General features: G+C 38.3%; 2 protein-coding genes across 5 annotated transcripts in view; one reads left to right on the forward strand and one right to left on the reverse strand.

Annotated features, from left to right (window-relative positions):
* Positions 1–588: 588 nt before the first annotated feature.
* On the reverse strand, positions 589–10,722 carry MEIG1 (meiosis/spermiogenesis associated 1). Of its 2 annotated transcripts, none has more exons than XM_079105977.1 (3): positions 10,391–10,722; positions 6,601–6,767; positions 589–2,606 (listed from the first exon to the last, which is right to left on the reverse strand). In XM_079105977.1, exons 2-3 carry the CDS (start codon positions 6,736–6,738, stop codon positions 2,478–2,480), a joined length of 267 nt encoding a protein of 88 aa, XP_078962103.1. In that variant the 5' UTR covers positions 6,739–6,767; positions 10,391–10,722; the 3' UTR covers positions 589–2,477. The 2 variants fall into 2 exon arrangements, with proteins under 2 accessions (XP_078962103.1, XP_078962102.1); XM_079105976.1 differs by having other exon boundaries at positions 10,362–10,720.
* A 5,697-nt stretch (positions 10,723–16,419) lies between these two features.
* Positions 16,420–24,251, forward strand: part of DCLRE1C (DNA cross-link repair 1C) — a 30,678-nt gene continuing 22,846 nt past the window's right edge. For 2 of the 3 annotated variants that reach the window (XM_079106917.1, XM_079106918.1), the window contains exons 1-3: positions 16,420–16,587; positions 20,551–20,602; positions 24,004–24,088. In XM_079106917.1, coding sequence (XP_078963043.1) covers positions 16,479–16,587; positions 20,551–20,602; positions 24,004–24,088 — 246 coding nt within the window. In that variant the 5' untranslated portion in view covers positions 16,420–16,478. Of the gene's footprint in view, positions 16,588–20,550; positions 20,603–21,324; positions 21,533–24,003; positions 24,089–24,251 lie in introns of those variants that run through there. The other variant, XM_079106919.1, reaches the window with a different exon arrangement.

The following is a 24,251-nucleotide window of genomic DNA, read 5'->3' on the forward strand; positions in this document are numbered from 1 at the left end:
GAATGCCTAGGTTCCATCCCTAGATATTATGGTTTAACTGGAATGGAGTAGATTGAGGTATCAGTGTTTAAAAAAAAATCCTTGTGATGTCCTGAAGTGCAACCAGTTTGTACCATAGATCTTTGGGAAATGCATGGTTAATGAGCAACCCTATGCTCCACTGGGAGTCAGAACACCTATGACATCTAGCATGGAGCAGGTCGGGCAGTTTTGTTGACAGGGAGGCTATTGTCATGATGGACCAAAGCCTAGCTCCAGCTCCCACCATAGTACAGACATGTTTACTAAGAGCACCTGACAGTGGTTGCAGGCTCTCTCAGCAGCAGCATGGTGGGCAGGAAGAATAAGCACGTTATAAAATGTGGGCAAAAATAGACCAAGAAGTTTTTCCATATTCTAAGAAAGAGTGGCATGAGTGAAAACACCAGCTATGTCCCTCATGAGACACATTGGGAAATCACTATTCACAACTACTCAAGGAGCCAAAATGGCATCTAAAGATCATGTTTCTGAAGTTAGTCTTGCTTCAGAAAGATGAAGTGGCATTTAGAACACTCAGGATAATTACTGATATTTCTTCAGGCAAAAATTGCTTCACCAATTTCTTGAAACTGCTCTTATCTGTAACAAAATGTGTTCTATGGTCAAAATATGGCAGACAGTGATCATGATTGATACTATGTTGACTTCAAGATTCATAACACTATGTTGATTTCAAGATGATGCATAATTATTGATTTCATCTGTTCTGTTTTGACATTGTTGTTAACAAATTAGCACAAACTGAGGCAGGAAAACAACACTCTTTTATTCTTCTAGAGTTTTGAAGGCCAGAGTCTGAAATAGATCCTGTTTGGTAAAAGCAGGTGGTGTTCCTTCTGGAGACCCAAGAGGGCGAATCTGTGTCCTTGCCTTTTCCAGCTTCAGGAGGCTTTAAGCCTTCTAGGGCTTTTGTCTCCCTCCTCGCACCACTCAGACATCTTCCATCATCAAGTCTCTTTTCTCTAATCACCTCTTGCCCTCTTATAAGGACCTGTGTGATTACATTGGGTTCACCCAAATAATCCAGGATAATTTCTCCAACTCAAGATCTCTAATTATTTAAAAACTTCTTTTGCCCTGTGAGGTAACATATTCACAGATTCTAAGGGCAAGAACATGGACATTTTGGGGGTAGGAAGGACAATTATTCTGCCTATCATGGTATGTTTTATTGGACAAAAAAAGGAATCAGATTGAAAAAACCTCTTATACACAGCACCTATGGCCAGAGAGGTACAGAAAAATGAAAGATGTGGTAAATAAGCTGATACCAGAAAGCACTGGGAAAGACACAAAAGAAGCTTGCCACCCTATTCTTTTTATGATGTGCTTGTTAGAAAAGACTGCTGAACAGGCATATTTGAATTAGAGAAATGGGGCTTTATGATAAAGACAGTGGTTCTGAAAAATGGGGGCTAAAATTGAATTAATTGATAGATATGAACCTCTATTCAAAAATTTAAAGGTCATAACTTGTAAATGGTGATAAAAAAAATCTTAGTGAAAAAGTAAACTTAGAAAGATACCTTTCGTCCAGTTCACTTTCAGATTTAAGACTCACTAATTTTTGAGAAGAGGACTTCTTAAGGCCTAAATGGTAACAATGACTTCTGTGCTTGTTAACACATAGGTTGCTTCTGCAGTAATCCAGGCAGTAATGGAATGCAAGTTGCCTTGTATGGAGGAACCCAGAAGATGACCATGTGACAAAGACTTGCAAGGAAGGCTTCACTTGTAGGGAAATTGTTCAGGAGGGAAATACACTGGTAGAAAATGGGCAAAGTGGCAAAACAGGGAGGTGCCCAGTGGAATATGTTATCCAGTCAGATTATGTGGATGACTGAAACCTTAATCCTACTGGGGAAAGCCTGGCAGTCAGTGTAAAAGACACATTTCAGACTTATTCCTCCCGTGCTACCAGGTTGTGGGGGACTTACACATCTACTCCCCATGAGTCATTGGCAGAAACTACTCCCAAGCAGACATTATTTTTGGCATTTCTGGTTTGCCCAGCAAGAGGCAAAGAACTCAGAGGCAAGACTCTCAGGCAGATCTTAGTAGTTCAAATGATGTTCTAGTAAAGAGATAAAGACAACCAGGGGGTTGGAGTGTGGTATTAACCTACTGTAAGAAAACAGATCAGTAGACTAATCAATGGGATTGTTTCAAGGGGGGCTAGTTCCCCCCCAGGCATAATGGTTACTCTACCACAGTTAAAATGGTCAGTAAGAGGATGGATCAACAAGGGTACAAGTTTAATACTTCTGCAGTTATATTTTAGAGCAGGACAGGATGATCAGTAGATAAGTTGCATGGTTTCTGTGTTTCAAAACTTTAAATGGAAGACTGCATTTGGAATTATTTTGTAAAATGACAAGCATTTACATGATGTAGAATAGAAACAATGAAAAATTGTTAAGTAATACAAAGAAGAGCTAGTAAGCATAAATTTTCACTTTGTGGACTTCTTTGTCATCACATTCTCTCTGTTTGTTGTAGTAATAAAAAGTATTGTCCCTTCTCTGAAGTTTCTTCACATAGCCAGTCTCTGGCCATCGATCTACCTGCACAATCAAAAATCAGAATATAAATATTGTAATGCCCATTTTATCTTATATTTTACTATCAAATAGTCAAAAGTACAACTTGCATCAAAAAATTGAAGGACAAACTTAAAAATGCTTGTGCTTTTAGAGTATTACACACACACACACACAAAAAAAAAATACCTTAAGCTGTAAATTTATATTGCAGAACAACTAATTTGGTGCTTCTCTCTAAAACCCATTTTCTAGGTTTAATTGTCTATGTGGTGACCCAGATTGGGAAAATATTTCCAAATAATATAAACTTAATTCTTCTTATGTTTATAAATTGTTTCAAATATTATAACTTATAAAAATAATCCCCAGGAGAAAATCAGGAATAGGCCTAGGCCCCATTCTGAAAGAACCATCTGTTGATTATGGATGTCATATAGGGACAAAAGGAAGACTCAAAATACCTAAAGATGCATATATATTTCCTTCTGCTCAAATTTCAAGTTCACCTTGAAACTCAGTTTTTAGTAGGCATTTGGAGGTCATTAAGCATAGTCTTCAACAATCTTTTCTTCTCCCGCTATTCTTTCTTATATGCTGTATTGGTTTGCTTACTTTATCATCTGGCTTGATCTGATTTGAACATTTTTCTCCCCTTCCTCTCCAATTTCAATGTAATGTCTTCTTGATCAGGTTAATACATTTTTGTTGTTAAATCTGTCCTTCAGGATTTGTGAGATGCACTTTATCATTGTCAAAAACCCATTGTTCAGGTGTTAGGAAAATCAAATCTTGTTCTTCACCACCATCAATACAGGCAGCTACTCCTTTTCATCTTCTACAAATCATAGCTTTCAATTGGAAGAAAAGATGGATATGCTACCTATGTTTTATGTCTTTCATTTTATAATATTGCGTTTTTTCTTCTGTTTCCTTGTTTACTTATGAATTAGCAAAACAGACAGCAGCCTATCTGATAAATCTTGGTAGGCCTGCTCACATTTACACTGTAGAAAAACAGCAAGCCTTTTCACCACTTATGGCAAGCCTGCCTTCGTGCCTCCCATTACCCTCAGCAGGGAAAGGAGGCGTTCTTAAGTCACCCTTAGACTCCCATTTATTTACCAGGGCTCTAAAGACCAACTTACACAGTAATGAGTGCAACCACTGTCTCTGCAGAACATTCAGGGCCACTTTATATGGCATGATCCTCAAAAAAGCTACATTGGACCTGTGCTCATTGGCCTCAAGATATTTTTCTTTGTAAACCCCTTGCCACGTCTGATTATATTCTTTTCGACTTTGAACTTGACAACATCCATCTGATTTGGAACTTTCTATAGTGGAACAGAATGATAGGAATTTCCTTCTGCTCAAATAGGGAGGTCAGCAAGCACTAATAGTACTTGTCAATGGGGCAGGTTTCAGGTAAGGAAAAAGAACTTTTCTCAAACCCACAGACCTCAGAACTTTGATAGGGACCTTCCACCTAAGGCACACCTTCAGTTACCACTTTATCCCTCCTTTAAATGGCACCACAAATGCTACTGGGGCATGGAGACTTTTATGAGGATTTTCCTCACAAGAAAGTCATTTTGTCCTCTAAATTTCTATGCTTCTTTTTCTTAAGTACACATACTTTGACTTGCATATTTTTTTGTGTGTGCATGACTGTTACTTATTTTCTACTCCAAGATAATAAGAAAGCTATTAATCATTAATGACAGCATTAATAATTCATTAATACTTACTTAGGTCCATTCACTCACCAAATTATATGAGCACTATACTGCCAGGCACTTCAAACATGATTCATTTAATTCCTGTGGCAGTTTTCTAAAGCAGCCACTGCCGTTGCTATTTCATAGTTGAGGAAATAGGGGTTCAGCGAAGTTGAGAACCTTGGACAGGCCAACCAGCTTGAAGAGGTGAGGCTAACCCAGAACTGATTCCAAAAAGCCTGTATTCTTTCATGAGTTCACTGGGTTTCATTTTTTTCTTTTCTTCCTTTTTTTTTTTTTTAGCTTTTAATTTTTTACAGGCTGCATTTTTATTCATTGTACACAAATGGGGTACATAATTTCGTTTCTATGGTTGTACGCAATGCAGATTTTTTTCTTTTTTGGTACTAGGGATTGAAGTCAGGGGCACTTGACCACTGAGCCACATTCCCAGCTCATATTTTATTTAGAGACGGGTCTCAATGAGTTGCTTAGTGCCTCACTTTTGCTGAGGCTGGCTTTGAAATTGTGATCCTCCTGCCTCAGCCTCCCAAGCTAAGATTATGCACTGGTTTCTTGCAATCAGGTACTCTCTATTTTTATCTTTTAAAACTTTGGCACAGAAATTTGTACATGGCAGGTATCCAATAAATATATACTGAATGAAAACACAAAGCCTCTATAATTACTAAGTAATAAAGTAAACAGGACAGTTTTTACACACATAGATATGCACACACAACACACATACCCCTCATTTGCTATTTGGAACTTGCTTGTTAAGGATGTACTGTGTTCTCTTAAATAATATTATTAGGTATGGGGATTTAGGGCAGGAGTGATAAGAACACAAAGCACATTGTGTTTCACACTGCCTCTATGATCCTGGGTCTTGAGTGTCTTTAGAGACATCCAATCCTTTCTGCCCCTAGTGTTCGGGATCAAACCCAGAGCCTCACACGTGCTAGGCAAGCACAGTAGGACTGTGCTACATCCCCAGTACCAGCATCTCATTTAAGGCAAGGAATGAAGTTTATTTTTAAACAGCATTAACCCATTAAGCTCCAAGTTTTCATTTCTGCAAATATTTCAGTAAGCTGACACAGGTGCAGTAAAGTAGGTTAGAAATAATATTCTAAACCTTATATGCATTTTATACTAATATTAATCAACATTATTACATATTATTATTATAAGATTATATATATATATATATATACACCATATTTAAGTTTGTATAGGTGTTCCACATCTATTATGATGGGACAAAATGGGTTAAAATGACAATGATTCTAGTTTTCCCTATTTAAAAGCCACAGATGGTATAATAATGAAAACCAGCTTTTGGTAATGACCCCAGAGTAAAATGTTTGTACATGTGAAGAGATGGATATATGAAAATCACAGTAAGTAACTCTTCATTTGATCATTATTTTTAATTTCATTTCTCACCAACCCTGTCAAATTAAAAAACATATTACATTTAAGCTCCGTATTTCGTCTACATCTTTTCCTCTCTACTTTTTTATGAAGTATTAAATAGAGACCAAAAAGCAGAATGAAGAAAGATCATAGAAATCTGAAAAATTCACGTTTTTCAAAAATGATGAGTTAAAAAAATAAAACAAAAAATTATTAAAAACAGGTTAAAAATAACATATAACTCAAAATCTAAATATTAAATATTATGATTATAAATATTTAAATATATTATTAAACATCCTAAATTTTAAATATATTTACAAATACTATGCCCAATTCTATGAGAGTCTTAAAAATTCTCCTAGTAGCCAGTAGAATAAATGAGTTAAAAGAAATTACATTATAACTGCTGCAAAGACTAGATCTTGGTCTAGTCTTTGAGTGGCAAAGCAGTGTCTACACTCTCTTAGAAAAGCTTGGAATATGCAGCCAAAGTCAAGATTTTTTCTCTAAATAGTGTTTTTTCCAAGTATAATCTCCATAAAAAACCTGTTAACCCCTCTCTGATTCATAATTAAAATAAACAGAAGGGAAATAATTGTTATACAACAAACAATATCTGATCATAGAATTACCCTTTTTTGTCTACCATGAAAGATTCTTTTAGCAGAGCCTGGTTGCTCAATAAAAGCTAAAAATTTTGAAATGTCCCCAGACAAGAGACCACCTCTTTCCCCAATTGGCCTGGCAAATCACCTTTCTGGGCCTGGGGTCTCCTCCTTAATAAAATGAGAGTTGCAGAATTGTTTTTAAAATTCTTTTCATCCTCTAACAAACTCATTTCTAGTTCAGGTCTGTAGAGGCATAAATCTTACCATAGAAACTTGTTTCACTTGTTTATATTCAATTTCATCCCGATATCCTGCTTGTTGAAATCTGTACAGATTTTCTATCTCTTCTGACCATTTTTTGGCACGACTTATTGATTTTGGTTTCACGTCAGAACTAGCCATGGCTACACAGGCCTTATTACCAATTATTTCTGAAAGATGTTAAAACAACATTAATAGATAACTTAATAGTAACAATTTTAAAATGTAACACTTAAAAAATTACATACTGAGTTGAGAACCCCAGTTTAAACATGTTGCTTTTTTTAACACTCAATTTTAAGATTCTGAAAGATTCGGGCTGTAATTTGGAAAAACAACAAACCTCTTTCCAAACCCTGAAAGATACACTGAGAACTGTTTGTTTCTTCATCAAATAAAACTGTACTTGGAGTTTGGAGTAATGTCCTAAGCTGTATACCAGTCCTGGTGTTCTGGGCAATAGTTTGCACATTTCTGAAAATGTTATTTGTAACTGCTCAGCAGATTGTCAAAATATCCCACCATCATTGAATTATATTAGTAACTGTATCTTTTTCACCCCCCCCCCTTTTTTTTTTCCTTAAGAAGGGAATGTAAAATCAGTCTTCTCACTCATGGCTGGGAAGCAATGGTTTCCTCCTTATTCACTTCTTAACTGCTTGGAGACATCCCAATCACTGCAATCCATTTACTCAGGTCACTGTGGCACCCAATTCTGTGATACACCAACGTGAGAAGAAGACTAACACAAATTCCTTGCAAGTTGTATGGCTATCATTGATTTTTAAACAGTGTAGAAGATCACCAATGATCTTGGAAATTCTAATATCCAACCCTAGTTCATGTAATTGTCCATTCCCCAAACCTCTTTAGCCAGTTTTTGTTTCTTGGATTGATTTTTTTTTTCAGTGTTGGGGCTCAAGTCAAAGCTTTCTGCATGCTAGGCAAGTACTGTACCCCTGAGCTACAAGTACCCTTGTCCCATAGCCAGGTTTTCAAAAACGTAATCTTGCACTTGTTTTTCTCAGCTACTTCTTAGTCTATTACCAAAACATATCATTTAATTGAAATGAATACCCAGCATTTTCATCATGATTCCTTGAATCCATTCTTCTAGTAAAGTATATTTCTATTGACTGAAAATATATTGAAGTCAGACTTCATAAAGTAGATCTTGTGAATCAATTAGCATTTTCCAAATTTTTTCGATCACAATGACAAATGCTCATCAGGTTAAAAAAAAGCTAAGAGGCACATTAAAGTACAAGAAAAGGCAAAATAATAATCATATAAATTAGAAATATCTACCCTTGACATTGAGTAAACATCATCCCAAACATGATGAGTTAATTAGGACAGATTTGAGAAGTTATAAAAAAAAAAGTCTTATGATAAATATTTTTACAAAACTAATAAATGTAGCTTTACTTGGATTTAACAGGGGGAAATATAGGAAAAGGAAAAAATGGCAGACTTGCTGAATTTCAGGTGAATGTTTCCTCAACATAAAAATGTACCCTAAAATTTCCTTCTATAGTCAATAAAAGATAATAAAAACTAGCAAGAGGCCAAACTAAAAGTCACTTATTTCAACTCTGTGTATTAATCACATAAGGTACTGGTAGACTCTTTTCTATGAAATATAAGGAAATTGGCTGTATGCTCCTCCTATTTCTCTAGATTTTGGTTGCTTATTTAACATTCTAGAGTATGGCATTTACATTCTACTCTGAAACCATAATTCCCACATTTGTTTGGCCTTAGTTCCAGATTCAAGGTAATTTAAATGAAGTCATTTGAATCACATGGTTCTTCTGATGAAAGTAGCAACTACATAAGGGATCTATCATTCATATTATTGTTTGCATTTTTCCAATGCGCATACCAACATTTACATTCATCACTCCAGAGAAAATCAGGGTTTTGTTAGTATATGAGTTTTTAAAAACTTTTAATCCTCACTGATTTAGATTTAGGCTAATGTTGCATGTTAAAGCAAGTCATTATTAAGGCATTGTACTAATTTTTGTAAAATTTGGAATAGCCATGTTTCAGTAAAAATCCATCTTTCCATTCACTTTAATAGGGAGTTCATCACATCACTGTTGCACAATACACTAGCTAAGTTGGACATATGTGTTAAAATATATATGTAATGAAAAAATATATGTAATGTATATATATTACATACATTTACATGTAGAATATTATATATGTAACAAAATGATGCTAAGAAAGATGAAAAAGTGTGGATTCACTGTATTACAAACACTTCAAAATTGCTTTTATAAATGAAGTGGTACAATCTTAATTTATGTTTTCACCAAGCCATTTTTAAATTTAGGCTTGGGTTTTTAATGCATAATAAAACACTTTTATTTGCTTATGTTCACTCAAAAAATATTTTCCTGAATGTCATCTCCATAACTTCTTGTTGTCACTTTCAGGTCAATCATGTCAATTACACATATAAAAATGCTGCATTTAATAGAGAATAGAAAATAAGCTGATTTAAGTTGGACTGCTGAAAATCATTCGTTTTTTCAGTTGAAATATATATCTTGTAGATATCATAAGGCATTTTGAAATTTCACTTCCACAAAATATCTAAAGGAAACATGAATGCAGTTTTCAACATGACAGGAACCCTAGTGACTACTGTAACTGTGCTATATAGGAGTGGTGCAAATTCGACTTTTTTTTTTTTTCTTTCTTACTTTCACTTTATTAAAAACATAATGAAAATATAATGAAATTAGGAAATATCAACTTAAAATTCCTCGATTACTGCAGTGATTCTGGGAAATTCAGTGGCACTACTAATTCTGCTAGTAGCATTCAGCACTTACAACTGAGTGGTTTCTTTAATGACAGTAACGGAAAAAAAAGGATAAAAAATACTTTTAGTGTCTATAATACTGTTTCATTTTTACAAACAGATAATAGCAATGCATGAAGTTTCTAGTTTGCGAAAATTTAATTTTATTAAACACTACCAGGGTTATGTGGGTACTGGGGTGGGGGGGGCGGAAATCACCAATCTTAAGTCCCTGACGATCTAAGTTGTACTTCACCAGTATATAACTTTGATGTAGCCAATCACCTCAAACTTCCTTCTCTGCAAAACCCCTTTTCCTTTCCTTTGTATTCTGAAGTGCTTTTATTTTTTTAACTATTGGTGGTATTAAACCCTTAAGAGTTTCAGCCTCCCTAATCTTCCATTTCTTTCTCCATTTCATCATTTCTGTTTCTAACCGGTAGCTGGATATGGCACAGCCCTTTAGCGCGTAACTTTGGCTAAGAATGAATATTACTGGGCCTTAGTTCCCTAAGGTGAAAGGTAAGCGTTAGAAGGTCTCTAAAGTTCTCGCACTCCCTCTCCCAGTGTCTTTGGGAGTTCAGTTGAAAGACAAGCAGTTAGTTCCCTACATACGCTTTGCGGTCTACCGGCCAGGTGTGCGAATCTGCACGCAGCACAAAGCCACCCTTTTCGCCCCTCCCCCCACCGACCAAGCTAGCAGGATTTCCCCAGTCCCTCAAACTTTGTCAGAAATCACCAACTGTCTGTGATGTATAATCTGCCCAATAAAAACGGGCTGAGAAAGTTTTCTGAATCCTGGGTCCAAAGGCTGAGCCCTTGCAGTCGCGGTCCTTAAACCCAAAGAGGGCGCTGGGAGGCCAGGAAACTTATAGGAGAATCACCCTGAAGTTTAGCAGGGGCCGAAGAACTACACTAAAAATGACAGGGGAAGACAAATAACTACCGAGAACAGCCTGGAGAATCTGTAAACACCGAGGACAGCCTGGAGAATCTCTAAGATAAAAGAAACATCTGCAGGGCGGAAGGGGCGGAGCCTGGGCTTCCGGGGCGGGGCCCAGGCGGGCGCAGGGGCTGGTCTAGGGCCCGGTCCTTGGTGGCTAAGTCACCCACCCTCGGCCAGCTCTCGGTGGTTACCCGCTCAGCCGAGCTGGAGAGGCCGGAGATGCCAGTGAACAGGCGGTCGCAAACGTGTTCGAGTTCTCTACTTGAAATCCGTGGGCTGGGCTAGCTAGATGCCAACTGTCCTTGCTTCAGCGACCTTCGCGTCTCCTAGCAACGCGGAGGCACAGCTCAACCGGTCGGCTCACTTGGACCCCGCCCCGCCCCAGACTCCGCCCAATATCCTCAGGCCCCGCCCCCTCCAGAGAGCTTTTGTGTTTAAACCCAATAGTAGAGCACAGCGGAGTGCAATTTTCCAAACCAATGTCAATCCAGGATGGGAGCTTACTCCTGAGCCTTACCCCTGACCAGAGGTGGAAAGCGAAAGGTATTATTGATGCTTCTTAAATTCCTGACATAATTCCCTAAAAAAGTGAATAAGAGCATGGAGACCTCTATGAACTAGTACATAGAGTAGAATATAATGCCTTACAATTAGTAAACAGGCAACAAAGGATATCTATAGCTTTACTTTTCTAATATTATCTTATTATATCCAAAATACCATCTACGTTAATGAAAAGTGAGAAAATGCAAGCTCTATATTTTGAACGTAGAATCATCAATATTTACTCATAAATTGAAGTATAAAATAGAGGTAGTGGTGTGCTAGAGTCAGCTCATTAGGGATCACAACAACCAAGAGTTAAAGTTTTAGGAATTTTATTAGCTAGTTGATGAACACAGCCATATTATTACAAATTAAGTTACATACACTTCAAATTAAAGGAACATATTAAACATATTTACTAAAAACTTCAAAAAATACCATGTATTTACTTACAACTACCAAATTTATTTCCTTAGCCCAAATCTTTCTCTGAACTTTAGACTTGTAGAGCCAACATATACTCAACATCCATTTGGATGACTGTCCAAAACAATCTCCCCAAACCTCCCCTCACAACCAGAAAAACCAAAACCTCTACTCCTTCCACATATTCCATTTTCCCTAGATAACACCTAAAATCCTTTGTGTGTGTGTGTGTGTGTGTGTACGTGTGTGGTACTGGGGTTTGAACCCAGGGCTTCAGACTATGCAAGAATTCTATTGATTAATTTGAAGAGAGAGCCTACAGAATGGGAGAAAATCTTTACCACATGAACCTCAGATAGAGCACTCATCTCCAAGATATATGAAGAACTCAAAAAACTTAACACCAAAAAAACAAATCACCCAATCAATAAATGGACTAAGGAACTGAACAGACACTTCACAGAAGAAATACAGTCAATCAACAAACATACAAAAAAATGTTCATCATCTCTTGCAATTAGAGAAATGCAAATCAAAACTGCTCGAAGATTTCATCACATTCCAGTCAGAATGGCAACTATCAAGAATACAAACAATAATAAGTATTGGCGAGGATGTAGGGAGAAAGGTACACTCATACATTGTTGGTGGAACTGCAGATTAGAGCAACCACTTTGGAAAGCAGTATGGCGATTCCTCAAGAAACTTGGAATGGACCCACCATTTGACCTGGTTATCCCACTCCTTGGCTTATACTCAAAGGACTTATAATCAGCATTCTACAGTGATACAGCCACATCAATGTTTATAGCAGCCCAATTAACAATAGCTAAACTATGGAACCAACCTAGATGCCTTTGAACAGATGAATGGATAAAGAAAATGTGGTCCATATACACAATGGAATATCACCAGCCTTAAAGAAGAATGAAATTATGGCATTTGCAGGTAAATGGATGGAGCTGGACTGTATCCTGCTATGTAAAATAAGCCAATCCCAAAATACCAAAGACTGAATGTTTTCTCTGATAAGCGGATGCTGATCCATAGTTGGGGATGGGTAGGGAAGAATGAAACTTGGATTGTACAGAGGTAAGTGAGCAGAGGGGTGAGGCGGGTGGGGATGGAAAGGATGGTAGATTGAGAAAGACATTATTACCCTATATACATGTATGAAAATAATTATTTAAAAAAATTTTATCACTGTCCAAAAAAGTTAATGAAAATACATAAATAAATAAAAGTTAAAAAAATAATTCTATTGATGAGTGATACCCCTAACACTTTTTAAAATTTTGAGAGGGTATTTTTAGTGTTCAGAAAGGGTCTGATCATAGTAGTGGGTTGGTGACTATTTATTGAATGAATAAATTGATCTTGACCATCACATTTCTTGGAGTATTGCAGCAGCTTCTTTCATTTCTTACCTTACTGTTCTTTCTAAACTCTAATCCCATGTTTCTCAAATATTAGCATCCATCCAGATCAGCAGAGGGTGTATTGAGATGGATTGCTTGGTCTCCACCCTCATAGTTTCTGATTCAGTATCTCTGGGCAGGGGTACAGAAAAAAAAATTTCTAACAAGTTCCCAAATATTTTTGGTGATGTTATTTTAGTGTCCACACTTTGAGAAATATTATTCTAATCTTCCTGTCACTCCTTGTTTAACACAAGGCTAGGTTTCCCACGGCTGCTCAAGTTCAAAGTTTAAACTGCTTGTCTTGGGGTACAGGTCCCTTATAGTCTGATTCCTACTTAGCTGGTTCAATCTTCACTTCCCTTTTATGTCTCCATTATTTTGCCCATTTTGAGCCCAATACTTAGGTTAAACAGAACTAATTTCAGTGCTCAGGTTGAGTAAAAGCTCATTCTAGGGACTTCAGGTATTCTTAGGCCTGAAAGCTAAACTCAAATTTACTTTTTCTACCAAGTTTTTCTGATAGCCTTTCTCCTTGCAAAGTCAAGGACTCCCATTTGTCCCAACACTACACTTTGGGCACACCTCTATTAAAGTTCCTATCAAACTCTTGTATTTTTATTTGTTTCCATGGGTTTCTCCTTCTACTAGACTGTATTACAAGTCTTCTTAGACCATGACAGACTCCTTCATGTGCCTCCTGGTTCAGGCATGTGCCTAGTCTTTAATAGATGCCAAATAAATAATAATTTCTGAAATTTATTGAGAACTTACCATTTCTCCAGGGATTGGACTTTTTTTGTTACTTCCATTTTACAGATGAGAAAACCAAGTTTGAGAGAGGTTGGTTCACTTAGCCAAGATTATACTCACAGGAAGGACTCAGAGGAGACTCTAAGCAGGACCTCCACAATCTAATGACAAGGCTCTGAGTCTGATCTGTGTGTTTTGTAATGTTAACTTGAATGAATTCAAACATTTCTCTGCCTACTTCTAAGCCCAGTTTTCACTTACATTCTTCTAAAATTGAAAGAATTTTAAAAATCACAAAAATTAAAAATAATCTGCAGCTAAATCTTATAGGTTAGGACACTTTGAATTTTAAAATTGTTAACCTTTAGTAAGAAGTACAGTACTTTGTTTTTATTTAAATATAATAAACATTTTAAACATTGCTTTTTCTTATGAGTTAAACTGTATTCCTTTCAAATTCAAAATGTTGACATCTGGACCCTCAAGCACCTAAGAATGTGACCTTATTTGAAAGTGTCACAGAAGTTGTATTTATGCAAGATGAAGTCATACTGGAGTAGTGTGAGTTCCTCCCTAATCCAACATGACTTGTGTCCTTTATAAAAAAGAGAAATATGGACATAAGCATGCACAAATGGAGAAGCCCGTGTGAAGATGAGTCAGAGACTGGGGCTACACTTCTATAAGTCAAGGAACACCAATGATTGACTGCTAACCACTAGAAGCTATGGGAGAGGTATGGAATAGATTCTTCCTCACAGTCCTCTGAAGGAACCAACCTAACGACACCTTGGTCTTGGACTTACAGCCTGCAGAACAGAGATGATAAATTTGTGTTGTTTAAGTCACCCAGTATGTGCTACTTGTTGTCACAATCCTAGCAAATGAATATAATTTTTAACATAGATTATCTCATTGTATCCCCCATAGCATGACACAGTATACTCCCTATCATAGCATGACATTCTGTTCTAAAAAAATAGAATAAGACACAATAATTATAATTTATTTACATTGACAACATTAAGTACATTAAATTAAGAAAAATATATCCTAAAGTGACTTCCCAACAATGATGTATATATCTCAATGTCTAATTACTTTTTAATAGTGAGGATTGAGCCCAGGGCCTCACACATGCTATGCACATGCTCTACCTCTGAGCAACACCCCCAGACCTTCAATAATGAATTTTTAGGTATTCGACATAAGTTATTAGCAGTTTTCAGTCTTATTGGGATAGAAGGAATCAAAGACAAAGAAATTGAAAAAGTTCTGAGATTGCTGAAAGATGGAGATTTCCAACTAGGGAGTGAGGGGCCAGAAACCAGTAGATGACACTGATGTGAATCTCACAGCTTCATTTTGTTTTTTAAACAAACAACCACTGGAGAAATTTCTCTTGTGATTCAGCCTCCGAACTTGGACTTCTGAAAAACTTATCTTTATTTAAGAATGCCACAAAGTTAGGAAATGATGGTGTTTCAGCCTCTTAAAGAGCCAAATCCAGGCCCTGCCTCCCATATGAGTACGTGTAGGCTGTGCTTAGCTATCTTCATTATTTGTCCCATCTTTCCCTCTGCCTTGACTCTATTTCCCTATATTCTTTTGTATTGTATCCAATTGTGAAAAAAGGGGAGATAAACGAGCAGATGAATAAGGGTATAAGCACGATCCTGTCTTGACTTTCTAGGAGCTCTACATCTGCAAGATTCTACAGAATTTGTGTTACATATTAACAAACAACTTCACCGTAGCAATAGCCCCCCTTTATTCTAGGAAAGACCATCTTATCCTAAATCAAAGGTGTTGCCAGTAGTACATTGATAAAATATTTTTACTTAAATTAGTGAGTATGGTGTTTATACCTCTCCACTCCACTGCCCTTTCTTTCCTTCCCCTCCCCGCTCCTCTTTATTAAGATTTCGTGAGAATCTGTACATAATTAGAACTCTCAATATCATGACCACAAGGATAAGCCGATGTTCTCGGACCATGGCATTTTGCTTCCTGACTCCCCTGGTCAGAACTTCTTTGTTTCTGGCCTTTTTCTCATATCATTTTGCGTCTTGGGGAAGCTCTGATTTACCATATTCTGCAAACATGTGGTCTCCAAACTGATGGACCACTATTTGAAGGCACTTTTCAGCCTGCTATGTAACCACCATAAGGTTTGTCACCGTGTCATATATAAGCAGGATTTTAAAAGTGTTCCAGTTGTTTGTGATTAATAATATAGTGTTGTCCCGAGAGACTTGCTGAAGAGAGGCACAATAAATGCCATTGTGACTACATATTTGGTGAATCTTAACACTTTAATAAACCTCTTCAGAGCTTTCCCCATCATTCATTTGTATATTCTAACTTCCTAAAAATATAGCTCAAACGGGAATGGGGGACGGTTAGTAGATAACACACTGTTCGGATCGTTAATTCTTTGCCCTAAAAGCATGCTTCTGAGTTGTGATTATTAGAAATAATTCTCCCCTAAATTTGTAAATTATGAATATAAACAGAGGAGCGAACGACCAACTATGGAATCTACCATGAGTGCGATGCAGTTTTCATATATGATCCTCATGGCTATAGAAATTGCGAGGAGAAAAACAAGCTTGGTTTTCAGTAGACAAGAAGAGAAACGCAGTCAGATTTAAAGCCACTCCGCAGCCCACTTCACAGGAATGATACTCTTCGTTCCACGCCCTTGATCCCAGCCAGACGGGCCACCCCACACTAGGTAAAGCCACAGGCTCACGGTCTACAGTTCAGCTTTGACACTTAGCCTGAGATCCAGGCGGCGGGAACCAAGGGACGCACCTTGGCACCGCCTTCGGTCGCTAGGCTCCTTTGATTGGCTGTGGCTGCATTCGGCCGACCAATGGCGAGGCAGCGTGAAGGTTGCCGGAAGTGGCGGACAGATCTGTGTCAGCCTCGGCTTCCGCTACCGGCTGGGGATTCAGTTTTCCGCGGCGCTATGAGTTCCTTCCAGGGACAGATGGCCGAGTATCCCACCATCTCCATAGACCGCTTCGACAGGGAGAACCTGAGGGCCCGAGCCTATTTTCTGTCCCACTGCCACAAGGGTGAGACCTCCGCGACCCCCACTTCCGGGGTGCAGTGGGTGGAGTGACGATGACAGAGTTTCGGGGCCCTGGAGCAAAAGGCATGTAGGTTGTGGGAGGCTAACGAGGGACTGAAAAGCGCACATGCTCCAGTCGGCTCTTCAGCCTAAGACCATTCCTAGATCTGCACAACCTGAAGGAATAGCGACTGCCAATTGCGCAGTGACACACTGGCCAGTGTGGTCCGGCACTATTAATTCTTTTGGTTGCTCTCCTAGTGGCGGATAGTCAGATGTTGCCTAGGTTTAGTTCCTTCTTCCCCTGTGTTTCCCACCCACTTCTCTTTACCCTGTATAAAGAAAACAAGTTTCAGATCAACTTCTGTTATACCCAGCAATAGCTCGCAGCTGCGCCCACACCTGATCTAGTCGAAACCACCGGTCGTAAGCCATACCAAGTTCAAACTACCTCTCTTTTCAGGTGTTCTGACCACACTTAAACTGCAAGGTTTGTTCTAGCCTAGGATTTACCTTCTAGAAGGCATCAGGCAAGCAGAACACTACAGTTTTACAGCTGGACGTATTTAGGGATGAAGTTTAGAGTATCATCTTTTATGATACTGCTTTGAGGCTAGATGCTCCAGGGGAGAAAGGAGCCAGTCCTCAGAGCTTGAATACCACTAATTTTACAGCCGATGTTCATTTTTAACATTTGTTTTGCTGATTAGTAAGTCAGCAAATTTTACCAGAGAAAAGTTTTACAATTCATTTGTGCTTAATTAACACAACCAATTGGCACTGATTAATGTAAATAGAAACCCTCCAGCAGCTGCCTCTTCCAGTGCGGTCTTCTGGATTAGTTACAGAGGAGTGAATCAAGAGCGTAATGAATTCCTGCATGCATAACATGATACAAAATTATTTAAAGCAAGTTATGAATGTAGAAATTGCCTTTCCTCACGTGGTTGGTGTGAAGACCAGTTATTGTCTTGAGGTGATCTAAAGTGTTGACATTACTGCTTTTGGGAAATGCCTCTTTCAGTGATCTCTCTTTAATGTGAAAAACTTGGACCACTCCCTTTGATCAGCTAAATAGTATTGTGACCCCGAGAGTCTGTTTATTCTTGAGGACATTATTTTTGGTCTTGTTTTGTTTTTCATTGAGAAGCCACTGCTGGATGAGAATGCCCATATTTTTACTTTTTGTGCGATGTCTCATTGGAGACTCTGAACTCAAAATGTGATTGCCATTCCTCAACCGAATTAAAATTAGTAGAGTTTATTTGAGCAAAGAAAAACAAAATATGATTTGTGAATTGGGAAGCTTCCAGAACCACTACAGGCTCTGAGAACAGCTAACAACATGATCTGACAGTATTTACAGAAGAATAGAAGTCAAGCCTAGAAAACAACTTAATTGGCTACAATTTAGTCAATCAATTATTCAATTGGTTATAGCTTAATTAGTTGATTACAGGACCTTCTGCAGCCAACCAAAGCCCAGTTACTGTGATTAAACTATATTGGTTTGATTTGTTGTAGCTTAGTGCAAGAGCCTAGTTCAGATCAGTAGCCTCCTACAAAATTTATTAACAGCAGTGATTAAAGTTGATTTAGGAACTTGCCCTTCCTGTTTAGGATTAGTGATTTTGAAGAGTAATTCATCTACAGGAATTTGTGAGATCACTATCATGTGTTTGCACATTAAGAAAATGACTTTCCCTATTGTGAAGCAATTTATAACTTTTCCTTTTCTCTAATCACATGTGAATTTATTTATGCAAACTCGACAAGGTTGAGAACTCAACTGCTTTTGGAGTTTCCTACATTGCTTACTGGTATTTTTTACCTTTTGGAGGCCTAGGCTTCTTTGACCGTGCTATACATGGGCTGCCTCAAATCAAATATATTAAAGTCCTAACCCTATTTGAAGATAGGGCCTAAAAAGAAGGTAATAAAGGCTAATGGGAGAGGTGGGTGTGGCGGCTCACACCTGTAATTCCAGAGACTCAGGAGGATTGCAAGTTTGAAGCTAGCCTCAGCAACTTTGCAAGACCTTGTCTCAAAATAGAAAAACACCCTGAGTTCAATTCCCTGTAAAAAGAGGAAGAGAGAGGGGTCTCTCTTTCCAGGAGCACACAGGGGGAAGGCAGCTCCAGGAAAAGAGGCCTCACCAGAAACCAAATTGGCCAACATCTTGATCTTGGATTTCCCATCTTCCTGAACTGTGAGAGATAAAAGTCTTTTATTTAAACCTCTCAGTTTATGATATTTTATTATGGAAGCCCAAACTGACTAATGTAGAGTACCAGACAATAGAGTATTCTCTAGAAAAAAAATAGACACAAATACATTAACATCATAATATGATTAAAGTGGGTCATGGACCCATCTGGAGCCCAATTCTATACTCAGGGTAGGTTTTACTGAGCATCAGTAAGGTTCAGAGGAAAAGAGGGCACCCATGGCTTCAGATAGTGGCCCAAGGTTAGGGAAGACCCCTTGAAAGGGCAACTTAAGATGATTTTTTTTTTTTCTTGTGAAGGAAAAGAAAACCACTCTGGAAAGTAGACTCTGGATGCATTCAAGGAAACCACCCAGGTTCTCTTGACTACTGGTTAGGAGGGGCGTCAGGGTGGTGGGGATGGGGGTCATGATACAAAGGTACAGGTTGCTGCCTGCTTCACTAATTTCAGAGAATGGAGCACAGAGTCTTAATTCAACATCCTTTCTGCCAGGACACAAGTTCTTTGGAAACCCTTGGGACATACCCATAAGTCCTAAACAACTGGACCAGGGGTGCAACCTGAGGGGATTCACTTTCTTAGGGAACAGGTGATTTGTCCTGGAGGGGCATGTGTCGCATGAGATATGATGACTGCTTTGTTTTCTCTGGGTTCACAGATCCCCAATTATAAACCAAAGGCTTGTGTGTATGTAGTGGTAGTGATAATGAAAAGATTAGAAATAGTTTGATGTAGTTAAACAATTTAGAAGTGTTTGGACATTATTATCTAGACACAATATATTAGAATGCACTCTGTGATTAATGTACTATTTGATATAATTATTAGATTTCTTGCGTGTCATCTTTCTGTGTCAGTTAACTCAGAGGGCTGTAGAGCAAGTCTTTGTGGCTAGTAATGTCCCCCTTTCAACCCAGCAGTCACACTGGGCTGAGAAGATGCTGAAACACTGCTGTTGAACTGTGGCTCAGACCAGGAAGGAAGGTTTCAAGCTCTGGTGGTTGAAAGAAGATGCCAGGCATAGTTGAAGTAGGAGACATGCTTTATTCAGAGGTTGCAGCAGCCCCTACCACCCTGAGTCTTTCCATAGGCCTTTTTTATATACAGACCAGACAAAGAAGGCACATGCTCACAGGCAAATGTTTATGAGCTTGAGTGCATACACTGAATCAGGGTGTTCATGACCTTGGCTGTGTACAAAAAATAGCTTTCAGGAAGCCTTGGTGAGGGAGCCTATCTATAGCCTTCTTGGGCCTGCTCTACGGCTGCTGATTCTGGCCTCAGCCTGAATGATGTCCTGGTGGAGTCTATTGGAAGCAAGCTTCAACTTCTAGATGGACTAGCATAAATGGTGGGAGTTGAATGGGTCATACATTACAAGGCCCAAGGGATGTTTGGGTTGAGGACAAGAGTGAAGGGAAGTGCTGGAAGCAGTTGCCTATCAGTGGTTCCTCAGAGTGGTTCAGACTCTGTTTTGTGATGTTGGTGGTCACTTTCCTCTTAAATTGCTTTTGATGGCTCAGAGTTGGGCAATTTTTAGTGGTTCCTGCCCTCTTCTCATAGGGATTCCTCATCTGCAGAGGAAAGGGCCCACAGCCTACCTAAATCAGTCTCCTGTAAAAGTTTACCTCATGTTTTCTCTTAACAGGAAGCATCAGAAGAAGACTCAGTTTCTTTAGGCTAAGGAATTCTCTGGGGGGAAAAAAACATGTTTATGATTTTTATTCTTTTGTTTTTAGATCACATGAAAGGATTAAGGGCCCCTGCCTTGAAAAGAAGGTTGGAGTGCAGGTGATTTCTTTTACTACGTGTGTGTGTGTGTGTGTGTGTGTGTGTTTAAGTAAACATTTTAATTGGGAAATAACATCAAGACAGAAAAGTACATACATAAGAAGGGAACCAACAACTTTTGCAGAGTGAACACATCTACCCAGATCAAGAAATTGAACACTATCCCAGACCCCCTGCCTCCTCCTCATGGTTGGTCCTCCTCCCAGAGGTAACCCCTGTAACTCTTGTCATCATGGCTTAACTTTGGTTGTTTTTGAACTTTGTATAAATAGTCATACTGAATAGACTCTTATATTTTTTCTTTCACTTAACATTATATTTCTGTGATTCATCCATGCTACTGGCTAACAGCAGTAACATTTATCTTCATTTGTACATGTGTGTATGTGAATGGTCTTATATAATCACTGGATTTTTTTTTTTTTTTTGCACCAGTGATTGAACCCAGGTGTGCTTAACCACTGAATACACCACCATCCCTTTATATATTTTGTTTTGAGACATGGCCTTGCTAAGTTGCTGAGGCTTTGAACTTGTGATCCTCCTGCCTCAGATGCTTGAGCTGCTGGAATTGCAGGCATGCACCACTTCACCCAGCTGGATCTGTTTTTTTTTTTTTTTTTTTGTTTCATTTGTGTGTGTGTGTGTGTGTGTGTGTGTATGCGTGTGTGTGTTGTATGTGTGTTTTATTTTGTTGTTGTTGTTGTTGTTGTTTGGTACCAGGGATTGAATCCAGGGTGCTTAAGCATTGAGCCACATCCCCAGCCCTTTTTATTTTTTATTTTGAGACGGGGTCTCACTGGGTTGCTTACAGCCTTGCTAAAAGTTGCTGAGGCTGACTTTAAACCCACAATCCTCCTGCCTCAGCCTCCTGAGCTGCTGGGGTTACAAGCTTGTGCCACCATGCCAGGCTTGGATCTTTTCTTAAAGGTAAACTATTGGACTCTTTTTCCTGAAGCCATTGCTTAATTCCAAATTCTCAAGATGTGTATTTGGAAAAGGTCCTTTTGACTTTTAAACCAGTGACTTCAGGCTTCTCTGCTACCTAATAGCAATAATTTGTGTTCTGGATAAAGATAACTAATGTTTATGGAATACTTACTGTAAGTAAGGCACTATGAATTTCTTCAGGAAATTTTTTTTTTGAGTGCCTGTGATGGGCCAGGCATGATACTGGAGGTTAGTATACAATGGTGACACTGATGAAAATCCCTATCTTCTAGGACCTGACATTCTCATTAATGGCTCTTGATACTCTCTTAAATAGACACTATTATAATTTCTATTTTACAGATGAGAATACTGAGGAGTCAGCAAGGTTAAATTAGTTGTCCAATGTCATGCAACCAGTAAGTGGCAGGACTAGGATTTCAATCAGGTCTGTCTGATTTCAGCACCTATATATCAGCTATCCATTGCTGTGTAACAAATTGTCTCAAAACTGATTGACTTAAAACAACAGTAATCATGTATAACACTTCAGTTCCTCTGGGTCAAGAATTGTGAGAAGGTACAAGGGAAATGGTTTCTGCCTGCCTGGTGGCAGATGGGACTGAAATGATCTGAAAAGTGTCTAACACCTTGACTGGGAAGACTCAAACAGCAATAGTAAGGGCTAGAACATCTAGGGCTCTTTGGGCATATCTCTGTCTCTAAAACCTCTTTAGTCTGGTGGTTTTAGATATGAACATCAAATACATGACATAAAATAGAATGGTTTCATTATATTGGATAGGAAGGCCTATCCAATATAATGGATAGCTGGCTACTTAATGATAGCTGGGCTACTTAATGGAGACTCAATTAAAATTGTGTGTCCTGGAGGAACTTTAGATTACATTAGAGGGAAATGAGAGGGAAGAGTGGGATATAAAAAATGGTGGAATGAGACAGTCATCATTACCCTATGTATATGTATGATTACATGAATGATATGAATCTACATCATGCACAACCATAGAAATGAACAGATGTACCCCATTTGTATACAATGAATCAAAATGCAGTCTATAAAAATAAAAAAAAATAAAAAAATGAAGTGTCCTAAGAAAAGGTCAGGAGGGTACCTTGCTAAAAGTTCTCCATGTTGCCTGGAGAGCTAGTTCAAAAATCAAGCAATAGCTTTCACTGCATTCTGTGGTTAAGGCAGTTACAAGGGCCTACCCAGGTTCAAGGTAAGGGAACACAAACCCCCTCCTTCAAATGAAAGAATTTTGATATCTGTTTTGTAAGAAGAACATGAGTACAGGGGTATAGAGTAGTGTGGCCATCTTTAGAAATACAATCTACCATGGACTATATTCCTAACTTCTAAACTGTACTATTGAATTTTTAAAGTTTATTATAAAATTAATTTCTGTTTGCTGAAAAAGTAAATACAAGGGCTGCAGATGTAGTTCAGTGGTAGGGTACTTGTCTGGCATGCACAAGGCCCTGGGTTTGGCACTCAGCACCACAAAAAATAAAAATAAATATAGTAGATCAGCCTGAAGTAAAAAAGCATAACATTTAGTAGTATCTTCCCAGATGTACCTGATTGTGTACACAATTTTTTTTTCAGTGCTGGGGATTGAACTCTGAGCCTCACACATACTAGATGTGTTCTATCTATACCCTGTGCTCCCTGACGTGTATTTTTAATATAAGAGCAGTAAAGGTGTGGTTGGGGATATAGCTCAGTTGGTAGAGTGCTTGCCTTACATGCACAAAGCCCTGGATTCAATCCCCAGCACCACCAAAAAAAAAAAAAAAAAAAAAAGCAGTGAGGGACTTTGTTTTAAAAATTATTTTCTTATAGCTAATTCATCAGTCTTTTTCATTATGGCATTAGCTTTTAGGGTAAGTGTTTAGAAAGGCCTTCCTATCCAATATAATGAAACCATTCTATTTTATGTCATGTATTTGATGTTCATATCTAAAACATTAATCCATGGAATTAGTTTCTTTTTTCTTTTGCAGTACTAGGACTTGGACCCAGGGCCTTGTGCATAGTAGGCAAGTGCTCTACCACTGAGCTACATACACCAGCCTCTTTTATTTTTTATTTTGAGACAGGGTCCTACTAAGTTTTGCAGGCCATCCTTGAGTTTGCCATCCTCCTGCCTCAGCCTCCTGAGTTACTGAAATTTCAGGTGTGCACTACTGTGTCTCACTTGGTGAAGGACTTAGTGATCAGAGAGCAAAGTACTTTCCCCTGCATTTCCCCTGCTCTGGGTGGGACTGAAATAGTCATTGGGCATTGGTATGTGGGGAGCTTCTCTAAGACTTTTGTGCCAGCAGTTTTGGAGTTTTCTAAAAAAAACCCAAAGCTAGACAATGTATATTTCCTGGTTGCCAGAGTGCTCATTTTGGATTGTACTAAAACAGATATTTTACTTTTTTTCTTTGTCTTTTCCTTTCAGCTTGAAGGTTTACCTGTACTGTTCTCCTGTTACTAAGGAGTTGTTGTTAACTAGCCCGAAATACAGATTTTGGGAGAAACGAATTGTAAGTTTCATTTTTTGAATAACACTAATTCTTTGTGTAAGTTGGAAATAGTTTTAGAGGTAGATTGAAGGCAAAACAAAAACACCATAAAAATTGGGGAGGATGTCATTTATTGTTACAAGGGAAAATGAACCACATAGATATGAACATATATGCAGTTGAC

This window comes from Sciurus vulgaris (assembly GCF_902686455.1).
Source record: "Sciurus vulgaris genome assembly, chromosome: 12".
Taxonomy (NCBI): Eukaryota; Metazoa; Chordata; class Mammalia; order Rodentia; family Sciuridae; genus Sciurus; species Sciurus vulgaris.